Source organism: Pelodiscus sinensis, chromosome 1 (assembly GCF_049634645.1).
Source record: "Pelodiscus sinensis isolate JC-2024 chromosome 1, ASM4963464v1, whole genome shotgun sequence".
In the NCBI taxonomy this organism is placed as follows: domain Eukaryota; kingdom Metazoa; phylum Chordata; order Testudines; family Trionychidae; genus Pelodiscus; species Pelodiscus sinensis.
The window spans coordinates 316544039-316560386 of record NC_134711.1 but is presented as its reverse complement, the minus strand read 5'-3'; the positions used below and the strand labels follow the sequence as shown (position 1 = coordinate 316560386).

General features: G+C 46.7%; 1 protein-coding gene across 6 annotated transcripts in view; it reads right to left on the bottom strand.

Annotated features, from left to right (window-relative positions):
- Positions 1–1319: 1319 nt before the first annotated feature.
- The window catches only part of GAB2 (GRB2 associated binding protein 2), a 174526-nt gene continuing 159497 nt past the window's right edge, over positions 1320–16348 (bottom strand). For all 6 annotated transcript variants that reach the window (XM_075919477.1, XM_075919478.1, XM_075919479.1 and 3 more), the window contains 5 exons: positions 14857–15136; positions 10232–10322; positions 7583–7685; positions 4062–4187; positions 1320–1600 (listed from right to left, as the gene is read on the bottom strand). In XM_075919477.1, coding sequence (XP_075775592.1) covers positions 1457–1600; positions 4062–4187; positions 7583–7685; positions 10232–10322; positions 14857–15136 — 744 coding nt within the window. In that variant the 3' untranslated portion in view covers positions 1320–1456. The remainder of the gene's footprint in view (positions 1601–4061; positions 4188–7582; positions 7686–10231; positions 10323–14856; positions 15137–16348) is intronic.

The following is a 16348-nucleotide window of genomic DNA, read 5'->3' as shown; positions in this document are numbered from 1 at the left end:
ACAGTGCGGGTCCCATTAGACCCATCAGAGGGGCATACTCCCAACCCAATCCCCCTCCCCTCTCCTCCCTTGCCCTTCCCCAGAGCCAAACACCTCCCCTCCCTGCTGTAACCTAGTCCCCTTTCTCCCCCAATCTTATGTCCCATCCCAACAGACACCACCGCTTGAAACGCAACCCCCACCTTTTCCATTATTTTCAATGGGAAAATTGACCCCACATAACACGTTTTCACTTAACACGGTCATTTTCTGAAACATATCTATAGTGTTAAATGAGGAATTACTGTATCTCCGAATGAAACTGCAAATGCTACCACCCCGGGCAGACGTTGGCCCTCAAGGCACAATCTAGAGCCCACAGAAATCAGTGAAAGAACTCCTGCTGGGTTCAAGCCTTGAATCCATTGATTCTGCTTTCACAAGCTCATTCCTCCAGGCCCTTCAGTTTGGGGAGCTTTAAACCTCCCCACATCAACAACACCTATTTAAAAAATAAAGAGGCACCCAGTAAATCTTCCTCTTTGATACATTATGTGTGCGGTGTGGGGGAGGGGAGGTCAGGTCTGGAGGTCTAAGGTTCTCTCAACCAGTCGGTCAGTCTGGGCTCTTTGCAAGCTACCGAATGGCCATATCCCTGCAAATCCATGTATATCTGCTTTATAGCCATAGGCATCTGCATCCATGGATGTGGAGGCAGATATCTGTGGCTCATTTTTGTGGATATGGCTGCAGATGCAGATTCAAATTTTGTATCTAGACTCCTGCACATTTGCAGATATCCACTTTATATCTGCGGATATCTGCACCTCAGTTTTGATGATGCAGATGCGGATGCCAGTTTTGTATCCATGCAGGCCTCTACCCACAGGTATTGTCACACAAGCCAGGCTCCTTGATGGAGAAGTGACCCTGCAGTTTACAAACACATGTTGGATGTTATTTACAAGAAATCTGCTAATAAAATGAGTTCAAATTAGACCTGGTGGATGCCCAATATTTTTGAAGAGGTCAGAGCCACCATATAGTATGTAGCAGGAATCCGTGTCCTGTAAAGGACGCCACCAAACCAGAATACATTCGGCACAGTTCAGGCATACAGTACAGAAGAAGACTGAGCAGGTATGAGGTGGCTTTAATAACAGCTGTGAGCAAAAGACATGCAGGGCATTGGTCATCCCAGTATTGCTAAGTTTAAAGTTCCTGAACAGTATATCCAGTAGCTAAAGTAACAGCACAAACCCAGCCACTGCACGTAGTTGGTCTTTGTCACTGGCAAACAATAGCTATCTGCCAATCTTCCCCTGAAATTGTTTCTTTAAAAAAAAAAAAAAAAAAAAGACTCCAAACAGCAGTCCTAGTAGAAATGCAGCCCCGAAGTGAGCTGGCATATCCATGCGAACCCCAGCCTGGGAGAACCCGTTGGACATTTGCCTCGCTGGATGGCTGTTCCCGTCCATTACTGCTTCGCACTCTTAATAGGCTCTGCTGATTGCCGGACGTCAGTCCACTCCTGCATGGTGTTCTGCAGAGCTTGTGTCTTCTCTTTGTCAACCTGCACATAATCGACTTTCTCGTCTGAGGCCACTGACGATGTGGAGGGCTGGGTACAGGGGAGGAGAACACAGAGTGACGTGGTGATGGGACATCTAGCTCACTCTGCTGCTTCTGAGGGCCTCATCTCTGTCCTCTCATACAATCTCACTACCTGTACTGAAGAGCTGTCTCCTCTGAAGCTCTTGCTAGCTGGAACCACGTGTCAATATCTCAGCCTCTGTAGCTGTTCATTTACGATACTTGCAAATCCCTTCTTAATAGCCCTCTTATTTCTCAACAAGGCCTTGTTCAAAAGGCACCTATTGCCTTAACTGGCATGTAAAAATGGTAACGTCGGTTTCCATGTTTATTGTCTCTCTGTAACTCTGTGTCAAATGTGCTCAGTTTATAAGCAAACCAATAGTGTTTTCTAACTGCAAGCACTGCAAATTCAGCCTGGTATCTGAGGGTATGTCTAGACTACATGGCTCCGTCAACGGAGCCATGTAAACTAGTTTACCCAGCATAGGCAAAGAAGCGGAGACTTAAATAATCCCTGCTTCATTAAAGTAAACATGGCCGCTGCGCTGTGCCGACGATCGGCTGATCCGGCACAGCGCGGCAATCTAGATGCGGATCTGTCGGCTGGGGAAGTCTTTGTTGACCGATCCTGTAAACCTCATTTCGTGAGGCATAAGGGATCGGTTGGCAAAGGCTTCCCCAGCTGACAGATCCGCGTCTAGACTGCCACACTGTGCTGGATCAGCTGATTGTCAGCACAGCACGGCGGCCATGTTTATTTTAATGCAGTGGGGATTATTTAAATCCCCGCTTCTTTGCCTATGCCGGGTAAACTAGTTTACATGGCTCCGTCGACGGAACCATGTAGTCTAGACATACCCTGAGAGTCCACAGCTGGGTTCTTTCCTTCTCAGTAAGCAACTCTGTTAGCAACACAAAAAGACTAGAATCCAGCTCCCCCTCTCTTAGCTTTGTTGGCTCTGCAGGGCTAAGAAGGAGTCAAAGACTATTTTTGTTGTTACGAGAAGCAGGTGTGACACCTAATTCACAGAACGAGCAGATCTGCAGAGTGAGAAGCTGCTATTTTCACATAGTGTTACTTTTCGAGTACTGTAATTTTCTTGTTCCCTCTCCAGTTTATTTAACTCTTTAGAGAAACAGAATCCAAAATCCCAGATTCAAACTTTGGAGACTCAGAAAATCTTAAACTGGATCCAGATTAGATTTTTGTATCTTTATGCCACCTCTCTAGTACGTTTTTTGTTTCATTCTATAATGCATGTAGGAATACAACTGGCATGGAAGACACCGTACCTCATATAAGTGCATTGCATTTAAGATACATATTTAAACATATTGAAGAGTAACCAACACCATTCCACGTTATGTGGAAGCCATCTTGCTGCTGTTTCCCATCACTGGTCACTCTGCTTCTGCCGGCTAGTCCTCATTTGGCAGTATCTCAATTCTCTTAGCAGAATTTGACTCACAGAGAGGGACTTCATTTTTCAAAAGTGACTTGTGATTTTGATGCCCAACTTGATGCACTTTAAGGGCAGCCTGACTTTCTGTGCTTGGGTGCTTGGCCCTTTCCAAAAAGCAGTCCCCTTCAAGGTGTGTCGAAGTGGGCACCCACAGTCACAAGTCATTTTGGAAAATTTAGGCCAGGACACTTTGGAGGGTGAGGGTTAGGGTTAGGGTTAGGGTTTACATCTGACAACGTAAGAAAGGAATCAGGGCACCTAATCTAGCTTCCACAGAAATGGGCATCTTCCCATTGACTTCGGTGACAGTGTTGAATCTACAGTAAATGGGCCAAATTCTGCTTTCATTTACAGCCACACAAACCCATTGCTTCCAATGGCCTTACCTACCCCTCCAATGGGGCTACAAGTGTGTGAGTGAGGGCGGAATTTGGCCTCAAATAATACACAGGGCCAGAGCTGCAGATGACTTAAAAGGATGCAACACCATAGGCATCAGCAAAGCAGGGTCTTCTTATCCCAGCTGAGAATCAGGCCCCTATTGTTTGATGAGCTGGTTTTAAAGCCTTAGGGTATGTCTACACTGCCACCCTAGTTCGAACTAGGGTGGCTAATGTTGGCATTCGAAGTTCCAAATGAAGCCCGGGATTTAAATATCCTGGGCTTCATTTGCATCTTGCCGGGCGCCGCCATTTTTAAATCCACGTTAGTGCAGGCTCCGTGCCCGCGGCTACACGCAGCACAGAGTAGGTAATTCGAATTAGGAGTAGGTGGAGAGCCTAATTCGAACTACCTACTCCGTGCTGCGTGTAGCCGCCGGCACGGAGTCCGCACTAACGGGGATTTAAAAATGGAGGCGCCTGGCAAGATGCAAATGAAGCCCAGGATATTTAAATCCCGGGCTTCATTTGCAACTTCGAATGCCTACATTAGCCACCCTAGTTCGAACTAGGGGGCTAGTGTAGACATACCCTTACAGATACATAGTATTAAATTAACATATATGTAAGTAACCTGAGATACCTTTCTGTGTGGCCCAGGTGAGTTTGGCTGGAAGTCCAGGGCTAGATAATCCACACTTCCTGAACTCTTTTTTGGTGCTGGGCTGTTGGTGCCACTAGGAACCGGAGAAGCAGAAACTGGATTTTGCTAATGCAGGAAAGAGGTGGGAGGAAAAAAATGATTAAGAAAACAAGGTGAATACAAGGGACTAAAACCCACATCTATTATGGGCAGCACTTTAAATGAGAGCCTGGCTTGAATTCTCCTCTCTCTTACCCATCTGCAATCTGGGCCAGGAGCCACCAGTGTAGCAGAGGACTGAATTAAGTGGGGTCATAGGGCCGAAATCCCATGGTTAACTTGATGCATGTGAGCAGCTGTGTCTCCTGTGAGCTGGATGCTCATGAGGCTTCTCAGGAGAGATTCAAATGCTGCCCAGCTGATTAGCAGAGTACCCACAGTTAGGGTTTTTTTTGTTTTTAACTGGTGGTGCACATTCACATATGCCTTGGTGTACATCAAATTTATTCTGCACTTGCTAAAGTCTCATTGACTTCAATCGGAGCACTCAAATACCTGAAAAGTTAAACAGGGGCTGAAGTGCTTTGCTGGAACCAGGCCTTAGCCTGGTCAAAATGGGGCCTCAAATCAGCATTACACGTTGCTACACTGCACTGCAGGCAGATTTTATCTACAGCGTGACAACTGTATGCAGTGGACAATAGCTGACTGGCCGCAGGATATTAGAGAGACAAGGTGGGGGAGATAATACTTTTACTGGACCGACTTCTATTGGTCCTAGAGACACAAGCTGACACAGAGCTCCTCTTCAGCTCTGGGAAATGCGCACACACTGGAAGTGCACTTCCCAGGATGATGAAGAGCTCTGTGTAAGCTTACATATAATTGATTAATAAGAGGTCATGGGGTAGCAGCTTTGTAAGAGGCTCAAATCTCCTGTCTCTTTCATCAATACCACTGATTATAGCAGCTGGGAATCTGCCTTTTTAAATGCTTGGGGCTATATTGATGGCGCTTGCCCCACACACAAGCAGAGAATGCAGGCACTCTCTGTGAGAGAAAGATCCAAAAATCAAGCTAAAAATAAACAGGCACAATAAAATGTGGCATGAAGTTAAATAATAGAGCTCTTGGTCCTCCACTTCTCAGAGAGGACCATAATATGTACTCCCGACACGTAGCAAGAGAGGCAAACATGGTAGGAGACCGGATTGGCTTACAGGGGAAATCCTTGGTGAACGTAAGCACAAAAAGGAAGCTTACAAAAATTGGAAACTTGGACAAATGACCAGGGAGGGGTTTAAATGTATAGCTCGAGAATGCCGGGGGGTTATCAGGAAGGTGAAAGCGCAAATGGAATTGCGACTGGCTAAGGATGTGAAGGATAACAAGAAAGGTTTCTACAGGCATGTTAACAAGAAGAAGGTGATCAGAGAGGGTGTGCGGCCCCTACTGGATGAAGGAGGTAACCTAGTAACAGATGACGTGGGAAAAGCTGAAGTACTCAGCGCTTTCTTTGCCTCTGTATTCACGGACAGGGTGGGCTCCCGGACTAATGAGCTAAGTGATGCAAGATGGGATGAAGATGGACAGCCCTTGGTGGGTAAAGAACAGGTTAGGAACTACTTAGAAAAGCTAAACGTACACAAATCCATGGGTCCGAACTTAATGCATCCGAGGGTACTGAGGGAGTTGGCAAATGTCATCGAGGAGCCTTTGGCCATTACCTTTGAAAAGTCATGGAGACTGGGAGAAATCCCAGATGATTGGAAAAAGGCAAATGTAGTACCCATCTTCAAAAAAGGGAAGAAGGACGATCCAGGGAACTATAGACTGGTCAGTCTTACCTTGGTTCCTGGAAAAATCATGGAAGGGATCCTTAAGGAATCCATGTTGAGGCACTTGGAAGAGAGGAAAGTGATTAGGAATAGTCAGCATGGATTCACAAAGGGAAAGTTGTGCCTGACCAATCTGATTAGCTTCTATGATGAGGTAACTGGCTCTGTGGACGTGGGAAAGTCAGTGGATGTGATATACCTTGACTTTAGCAAGGCTTTTGATACGGTCTCCCACAATATTCTTGCCAGCAAGTTAAGGGAATGTGGATTGGATAAATGGACAGTAAGATGGATAGAAAGATGGCTAGAAGACCAGGCCCAGCGGGTAGTGATCAACGGCTCGATGTCTGGATGGTGGTCGATTTCTAGTGGAGTGCCCCAAGGTTCGGTTCTAGGACCGGTTTTGTTCAATATCTTTATTAATGACCTGGATGAGGGGATGGATTGCACCCTCAGCAAGTTTGTGGATGACACTAAGCTAGGGGGAGAGGTAGATAAGCTTGAGAGCAGAGATAGGGTCCAGAGTGACTTAGACAAATTGGAGGATTGGGCCACAAGAAATCTGATGAGGTTCAACAAGGACAAGTGCAGAGTCCTGCACTTGGGACGGAAAAATCCCAAGCATTCTTACAAGCTGGGGACCAACCACTTAAGTAGTAGTTCTGCAGAAAAGGACTTGGGGGTTACAGTGGATGAGAAGCTGGATATGAGTCAACAGTGTGCCCTTGTAGCCAAGAAGGCTAATGGCATATTAGGTTGCATTAAGAGGAGCATTGCCAGCAGATTCAGAGATGTCATTATTCCCCTTTATTCGGCTCTGGTGAGGCCACATCTGGAGTATTGTGTCCAGTTCTGTGCCCCCCACTACAAAAAGGATGTGGATGCATTAGGGAGGGTCCAGCAGAGGGCAACTAAAATGATTATGGGGCTGGAGCATATGACTTATGAGGAGAGGCTGAAGGAGTTAGGTCTGTTTAGTCTGCAGAAGTGAAGAGTGAGGGGGGATTTGATCGCAGCCTTCAACTTCCTGAAGGGAGGTTCCAAAGAGGATGGAGAGAGGCTGTTCTCAGTAGTGACAGATGGCAGAACAAGGAGCAATGGTCTCAAGTTGTGGTGGGAGAGGTCCAGGTTGGATAATAGGAAAAACTATTTCACTAGGAGGGTAGTGAAGCACTGGAATGGGTTACCTAGGGAAGTAGTGGAGTCTCCATCCCTAGAGGTGTTTAAGTCTTGGCTTGACAAAGCCCTGGCTGGGTTGATTTAGTTGGGATTGGTCCTGCCTAGAGCAGGGGGCTGGACTTGATGACCTTCTGAGGTCTCTTCCAGCTCTATGGTTCTATGATTCTATGTCGAAGAGGGGCAAGTGAATAAAAGAAAGGACTTCTGTGGAGAAAGTCATTTTTGAGCTTTCTGGCAAGGGAAGGAGAAGCACACGGTGTGTCTATGTCTGCTCTCTCTCTTCTCCCACAATGTAAAACAACAGGATGTTTCATATAGATACATGTTAGAATGTTCCAAACAACAGCCCCGTAATCCGCAGAAGGCTATATACTGTCCTTATCATGAGACAGCTGAGTATCTTTAATGCTGCTGTCACTACCTGTGGTTTGCATTTATAGAGCCTGGTCATTGCAGAATGTAGGTGCCTTGCCTAGGTAGCTTGTCAGTACTAATGGGACTTACCATGGCCACATAGTTTTCCTCACTGTCTCCGGAATCAGTGCTGGTGATGCTCTGGGTGGAGACAGGGCGGCAGTATGGGGAGGCGCTGGAGTTGAAAGTCTGGCTGCAATGAGAGGTGGCAACGGGTTAGTTACAGCTGCAGGCTCTCACTGCTTAGCACTTACTAAGGATGGGACAAAGCTGTTGACCTGGGATTCAAATCTGAGCTTTGCTGAAGCTCATGGCCAGATCCAGGGTTTTGGTGCTGCCCAAGAAGGACCATTTGCAAAGGTTGTTGCCACAGCCCAATCTTCCTTTAGTTCAAGCAGGGTCCAGATTTGGGCCTTTAGCCCTGGCTCATTTTTGTTTAATATCTTCTTGTTTCTTCAAGTAGCCCCAATTCTCCTTCTTTCATATTACTAGAAACCAGGCTGCATACACTCTTTTATCTCACAGGATGTATTTAATTGCAATCCCCTTAATGACAGCACATATTGTCCCTGAGCTACAGCATGCTTCTTGCGCCATTTCACCTCCATACTAACTGCAGCTTCAAGCTTGTGTTTAGTGCGCTGCAGCCTGCTTGCATTTTGATGGAAGGCTAAACCTTGAAGGCCTCATCTGGTTTTCAGTCCACCAGATCTAATGATAAGGAATAACATAATGCAATCAGAGCCTGGTACTGAAGCTCTCCTCTTAAAAAGCTATTGGTTGCCTCGCAGTAAAGAAAGGGTCATAAAATTAGTCGATAAGAGAAAAATCCATTAGCTTCTGCGGGGTCAGGCCTCCTGTCAATCAAAAATCAAGCTCTGTAGGTTTCCTAATGTAGTGATCTGAGCACACAGCTCTCATGCCCTGCAGTCAGTCTCCAAACAATCCAATTTATTGTAGCAGCCAATGTCCCCATGAAGTAGTGGCAGAACCGGAGCTGTGTGACTACTCGCACTTTTGGCTTAGAGGTTTGCCATGAAGCTTTTGGGTTTCAAATTACAGCAGAGCACTGCCTCAAGGGCCCTCGGGGAGCCGACAGACTTGCTGGGCCCCTGGGCAAGGTGTGTGTAGGAGGCCCTGCTCTGCGCTCGTAGAAGGGGCGTGGTCTTGGGCGGAAGGGGTGGGGCTGGACAGCCTGGAGTATGACACACTGGCCCCCACCAGAGCCACCTGGAGCATGCGATGTGGTGCTCCGGTGGTGATTTAAATGACCTGGAGCTCTGGCCACCGCTGCTCCTGTGGTAGTGGTGGCAGCAGCTAGGAGCCCCAGCCCCTTCTGAAGCATTGAGCCGTGAGGTAACTGCCTCCTTTGTCCTCCTGCCCCCCACAGCTGGCAGACCAGAGTGCCCTCACAGCAAAACCCTTTCAAAAGCTTTCAGTGCCTTCCTGTTTTGCACTGGCATGGTGGGGGATTAGCTAGTTTGGAAATGAAGCTAAATGACCATCAGTCAGCCGATGACCATCCCTCTCTGAGTGTGGGCCAAAATTATCTGACTTGGGCATGGTTTGGGTTATGCACAGTTCTGAAAAAGGTAACTATCTCCAAGTCAGTTTAACCGCTGGATTTTTTTTGTTGGTAATGAGCACTTTGTAATACCTTGGATCTCAGTGTGGAATGTGAGGCAATTCTACTGTATTCAGAGAGTTTTATCACACCGCCAGTTAGAAAACTAGCAAATGCTGATGCATTTCTCTGGATGGGCTAGAATTGGGGCCCATGCTGGAATGTCAGATCTGAACACCTGCATGCGTTGGGAAATTCTGATTCAGATTGAAATTTTGCAGCTGGTCCCTGCTTATAAAAAAACACACCAAGCCAAACCCCCAAATCCAGGCAGCCTCAAGCTTTTCAGGAAGCTCAGATCTGGCTCTAGACTTTGCAACTGGAGGCCATCTCCAGCTCAGCATCCAAATGCAAGTCTTGCAAGCAAGAAGACACATCCCCTTAACAACAGACATTAAAGAGACCAGCATAACAAAAACCCAAAGTCTCTTTTTGGTGCTGCTTACACTAGTAGAGATCTGGAAATCTAGTGTCAGTTACATCTCACAGGCTGTGTCTAGACTGCATCCCTTTTCCGTAAAAGGGATGCAAATTAGACAAATCGCAATTGCAAATGAAGCGGGGATTTAAATCCCCCCTACTTCATTTGCATAAAAATGGCTGCCGCTTTTTTCCGGCTCGGAGCTTTGCCGGAAAAAAGCATCAGTCTAGTGTCAGCCAACGGTCAGGGCAGTGTGTGTGTGTGTGTTATACCCAAGTCTTCAACTGCTGAGACGCAAGGTCCCATCGCACCTAGAAGGGGCGTGGTCTTGGGCGGAAGGGGTGGGGGAAAAAGCGGCAGCCATTTTTATGCAAATGAAGCAGGGGGGATTTAAATCCCCGCTTCATTTGCAATTGCGATGTGTCTAATTTGCATCCCTTTTACGGAAAAGGGATGTAGTCTAGACACAGCCACAGTGTTGCAAATTCAGCACCTTTCCATTGACAGCAATGGACATATTCTGGAATGACACAGATATTAGTGAGAGTAGAATAGCGCTCCTGGTGCATGATCTGTGCCATCACTGTCTATCACCTTGAAGCTCAGTCAGAAGAATAGTTCAGCTCGTGTGGACGCTGCCTGTGTTTGGACTATGATGCTGTTTCAGGAGCTAAGATTCCTCCCATGTACTCACGTTGGTCTGGACCAGGATTTGGTGACTGGCGATTTGAAGGGAAGCTCGTCAATGACCGTGTTATTCCTCAGGTCCAGAGGTGTTGGCTTTGCTGCAACAGCAAGAGGATTGAATCAGCGAACACATTCTTTAAACTCTCCCTAACAGTAAATTACTGTAATTTAAAAAATAAAATGCAAAGGGCCCCCCAACCATCCTTGCTGTGGAGGCGCATTCCCAACCTTAACTCTCCTGCAGTCATTCATGCAAGGGTTATGGGAAATCAGGGCAGAATTCATCTCTCCCATGTGCACACTCCCACTCCCGCTGGCTCCAATGGGAATTCCATTGCATGGGCCCTGAGGGGTGAATGTGTCTTTTATGAGAAAGGTAGGAGTGAAAAATGCCCAGAAGGAGAGCATGTAGAAGTGGCTTATTAAAGAAACATGGATGTCCTTGGAAAAGCCTCCCTCTTTTGATTGTCAGTCAGAAATTAACATTATCACCATGGAATTTAATTGCAGTGGGCTCTGACCAGCTTTTCCATGAAGCATTTTAGAAGGAAATCTGTCCTATAACATGCAGCTCATTATAAAGGAGAGGAGAGTGCTACTTAACAGAAAGCCTGAGAATAGTTAAAAAATAATACCATTGCACCGTGCCACAATAGGCAGCTGCTATGCTGATAAGGTGAAAAAAAGACAACTATGGTGGGATATGTTAGAGGTCCATAAAATCATGACCGGTGTGGAGAAAGTGATTAGGGTATTTACCTCCTCATATAACACAAGAACCAGGGATCACTCAATGAAATGAACAGGCAACAGGTTTAAATAAACCTAAGGAAATACCACTTTGCACAATGCACAGTCAACCTATGAAATTCATTTCTAGGGTTCATAGAGGGAGCCGTGTTAGTCTGTAACTGAAAAAACTTAAAAAACAGCGAATAGTCCTGCAGCACCTTAGGGTATGTCTACACTACCCTCCTAGTTCGAACTAGGAGGGTAATGTAGGCATACCGCACTTGCAAATGAAGCCCGGGATTTGAATTTCCCGGGCTTCATTTGCATAAGCGGGGAGCCGCCATTTTTAAAACCCCGCTGGTTCGAACCCCGTGCAGCGCAGCTACACGGGGCACGAACTAGGTAGTTTGAACTAGGCTTCCTAGTTCGAACTACCGTTACTCCTCATTTCACGAGGAGTAACGGTAGTTCGAACTAGGAAGCCTAGTTCGAACTACCTAGTTCGTGCCCCGTGTAGCCATGCTGCACGAGGTTCGAACCAGCGGGGTTTTAAAAATGGTGGCTCCCCGCTTATGCAAATGAAGCCCGGGAAATTCAAATCCCGGGCTTCATTTGCAAGTGCGGTATGCCTACATTACCCCGCTAGTTCGAACTAGCGGGGTAGTGTAGACATACCCTTAGAGACTAATGAAAAATGTAGATGGTATCATGAGCTTTTGTGGGCACAACCCACTTATTGTGAAGGACAAAAATATAACTGGGTTAAAAAAGGAATTAGATGTGTTCATGGAGGCTAAGTCTGGGTGTCCCTAAGTCTCTGAGGGTATGTCTACACTAGCTTGTTAATTCGAGCTAGGTAGGCAAATCAGGCAACCGGAATTGCAAATGAAGCCCGGGATTTAAATATCCCAGGCTTTACTTGCATGTTCCCGTCCGGCCGCCATTTTCAAATCCCCCTTAGTTCGAATGAACTGCCCGCGGCTACACGCAGCAGTTTAAAGTTAACCTGAACTAGGTCCTTAGTTTGGATTAACTGTTACACCTCATTCCACGAGGAGTAACAGTTAATCTGAACTAAGGACTTAGTTCAGATTAACTTTAAACTGCCGCATGTAGCCGCGGGCAGTTCATTCGAACTAAGGGGGATTTAAAAATGGCAACCGGATGGAAACATGCAAATAAAGCCAGGGATATTTAAATCCCGGGCTTCACTTACAACTCCAGTTGCCTGATTTACCTACCTAACTTGAATTAACGAGCTAGTGTAGACATACCCTGACTGCGAGCTGGGAGTGGATGACAGGGGATGGATCACTCAATAATTGCCTTGTTCTGTTTATACCCTCTGAAGCACTGGCTACTGTTGGAAGACAGGATACTGGCCTATAGGGACCATAGGTCTGACCCTGTGTGGTCGTTCTTATGTTCTCAAAATACAGCCTAGTGGCCTAATTCTGGCATGTGCTGGGCACCTCGTGCCTGTTGAACTGCCCCCTCACACAATCAGTATCCCACAGAGCCACAGATTTTACGGCCAAAAGGGCCTTTTAGACCATTTAGACAGGCCAGGGAATTGACCTAGCGATCTCTACATTTCACCTCCACCGCAATGTGCAGCAGCTTCCATCGGAATAGGTGAGAAAGCAGGAGTTTTTCCAAGTTGCTCAGAATTCCAGCCTGTTGTTTTATTTTCAAAATGGAGATTCTAAGCAAATGGTTAATTAATCAGCTATGACAATTGAAAAACATGACAGCATTAAAGGCTGCCTGCTGTTTCCTGAACTCAGATTATTATTGGTGTTATGGTTGTGGCTACAGAGATGGCACTGTATATACCTCACAGTGTATGTCTCCATTTGGAACTGGAGGTATAATTTACAGAACGCGGAGACAAACCCGGCTTAGCTCTGATCGAGTGAGCATGCTAAAAGTAGAGTGCAACTATCATAGCTAGCTGCCCGTGCACATGCTGGGCAGCTAGTCCCTCCCACTGCTTGTGCTGCCACGGCTGATTTATTTTAGTGTGCTAGCTCACTCAGAACTAACAAGGATATGTCTCCTCCACTGAACTGCCAGTTCAAAGTATAGATGTACCCATAGCAAGAAACAGTCCCAGCCACATGTTTAATCCCCATTTTAAAGAGGGGGATTAAAAAATGTATCCAAGGCCACAGAAGAAGCCTGTGACAGAATCAGGGCTTGAAACTACTGTGCCCGAAGGCTAACTAAGTGCCTTAACCAGAACATCACCTTTTTCTCAGAGAACACTTAGAATCATGGAATCAACATGTTAGCTAGTCCAGTCCTGTGCACTCATGGCAGGGCCAAGCTTCATCCAGACCACTCCTGATAGATGTCTGTCTAACCTGCTCTTAAAAATCTCCAATGATGGAGATTCCAGCATCTCCCTAGGCAATTCATTCCATAGCAGAACCACCCTGACAGTTTGGAAGTTTTCCTAATGTCCAACCTAACCCTAACCCTTGCTGCAATTTAAGCACATTGCTTCTTGTCCTATCCTCAGAGGTTAAGGAGAACAATTGTTCTCTCTCCTCCCTGTAACAACATTTCAGGTGCTTAAAAACTGTTATCATGTTCCCTTTTGCACCTATATGGGAAGGATGGAGCTTTGCATTTCCTGCTTGGACCTTTCAGTGTAAGGGCAGGCTTTGGTGAGAGACCATGCCCAGCTATAGGGGCAGTGCTGACCTAACACTCTTAGAAGAAAATGGGGATGCTAGCAGGCCCATAGTGCCATGTGATCAGTGTGTCAAGTAGCTGATTTAAAGGCACATTTTTGGTGTGCTGATTAGTTGCTACTGGAGAGATTTGTCTGTTTCTTAAAGGATAGGGGTAGGGTGCGGGGAGGAAGGACCTTCACCATTATAGGGCTTTGTATAAAAGCCAGGAAGAATTCCACATTTTATGCATAAGGGCTATGAAGGCTGTGCTATTCCTGAAGGTGGAAGAGGAATACAGAGGACCTGTAGCAGGGCCTAAGGCTCTGTCCCTGTACACAGATCCTGGTCAGAGCTGCTCAGAAATTGGGATTTTTGTTTCGTGGTAAATTCCAAAACTTCAGGTTTTTTCCCGCAAATCACATTGAAAAGCCAAACTTTCTCATGGAACAAAAATTCCCCAAACATTTTGATTCAGAAGAAGGTTAAAAAGTTTGATTTTTTTTTAGACTTTCATACTCTGTTCTGTAAATAATTTCCCAACTTGCTGTCAAAGTGGCCAGTGCAGCTGGCTGTGTTGGGACAGGGAACAGTGCCCTAGGCAAGGCTGTGGCAATCAATACATGTTGGAGGGCTCTGGAAGGCAGTAAGTTGTAGAAGCTATTTCATATTTAGCTAGAAGCCATTCTGTATAACAAAAGCCATTTCAGTTTCTTGTGTCTGCACGAGGGAGTGAACTGGCCTTCACCGAGGTAGGGAGAGACCAGAAGGATGCGCTGTTGGAATGTGTTAATGAACTATTTTGAGCTGAAGCTCGAACTCCCTTTTAACCTGTTTCTTTCTATGCTGATAATAATTCCTCTTTGAAGTTCTCTTTGATTTCTTGCCCTGACGTCAGACTTGTTTAGTTAAAGGTATAAAATACTAGGATTGATTGTATTAAGCAGCCTTACTGGGCCCGGCTTTGCTGAGACCACGTTTGGCTCACTTTGCTTTTATTGGCCAATAAAACTGTCTGTTTAGCCACGTAAACTGAGTGAGGCATTTGCTTCGACAAAGTGTACTCATCGTGTTTGCCCGCAGACTGTCCCCCACAGTTCCCACATGGTTATGTGGCACAATCTGATACCTCCATACAGCTGTCTGATGTATTGGAACTAATCACAGCAGAGTTCCTCTGAAAATCTGCTGTAAGTGTTTCTGTCCAAGGAACTGGTCTTACCTTTCCTGTCGGGTTTGAGGTTGCGGTTCACTGGTGGGGGCTGGATTTCACTCAGTCGCCTGTGGCACTGGGAAATGGCTCCTCCTTTATGGACTGGGAGGGTCGAGGACAATCCCAGCAGGTCAAAGTGGTGCGGTCCAGGGCTCATGGGGATGTAGAGATTCTGGGAATTGTCATTTGCTTTCTCCATGTTTAACAGGGACGAGGAGCCTGGGTTCATTGGGACATAATTGTCCTCGGAGTCAGCACTGTGGGATCGAGCCACTGCAGCTCTGGTTTGCTGGAAAGCAGAGGGGAGGTCGGGGGCAAGAGGACATTTAGTGAGGTATGGAATATGAGCAACAGTATTCAGAGAGTCTCAACCCCAGAGTATAATCCCCTCCCTAGCACAATGAGACATGTATTTTGGAGATGGGGCCAAAACTGCCAAACTCAGGTCAATCTTTCGCTCTGAACTTGAAACAGTCCCTAGAGCAGGGGAGTTCTGGTGCTGATCCTCAACCTCTCTTTACTCCTGTTCAGCTGTCATTTCTGGGCTAGCCCTTACTGCTCGAGTTACCTTTAATATGACAGTTGCCTTCCAGCATTGCCTAAGGTGTGGCAGGCACTTTCCAAAGAGAGAAGAAGGAAACAATCCCTGCCCAGGGAGCTGACAGTTACTATCCTCCTTAGTGGGTGTCCTTGCCCGAGCCCAAGTGCTCGGTAGCATGTCAGCTCGTGGTGTTAATAGTTCCCCTGAATCTTGCCATTTTCCTCTGCTAGTTTCCACTTGGGTAAAGGTGAAGCCCATCCCTGTGGTATCAGGCCTCCTCCTTTCCTTAAGGAGTCTCCAATAAATTTAAACCTCCCTTCTCCCACATCTTCTCATCCTCAACCGAATTAGTGGGCCCAGGTGTGGAACTAACTCCAGCACCTTAATTTAGTTTCCAAGACCTCCTTCCTACACCTATTTTTGTCATTTGTACCACTATGTACTGCAGCCCCAGCATCTTCCCCAGCACGCCGTGGAAATTTAACTAGACATCCTTTGAGGCCCTACTTCACAGTCAGTAGGCAAGTAAACAAGGCTACCCAGGGAGTCGACAGCCTCTGTGGGCGCCTGGGCAAGGTGTGTGTGGAGGCACTGCTTCCCAACTTTGGAAGGGGTGGGCACTCAGCAGAAGGGGTAGCACTGGGGCAGCCGGCCCTCAGCACCACCCACACCGCAGTGCACCCTCAGGGCTGCACAGAGTACACTGCGCCGTGCTCCAGTGGTCATTTAAAAAGTCTGGCGCTCCTGCAGCCCCTGCTGCTGCCGTAGTAGCAGCAGCAGTTGGGAACTCCGGCTCCCTTTGAATTTCTGGGTGCCAGGGTGATTGCCATGGTACCCTGCCCTTGGTGATCCTGAGGCTACCTCACCACATTTCCAGCTAACAGTATTTCTAGTGACCATGTCTCCTACCATCATGGCCTAGCTGTATCCTACCACTTTATCCATTCTCCTGATATGACC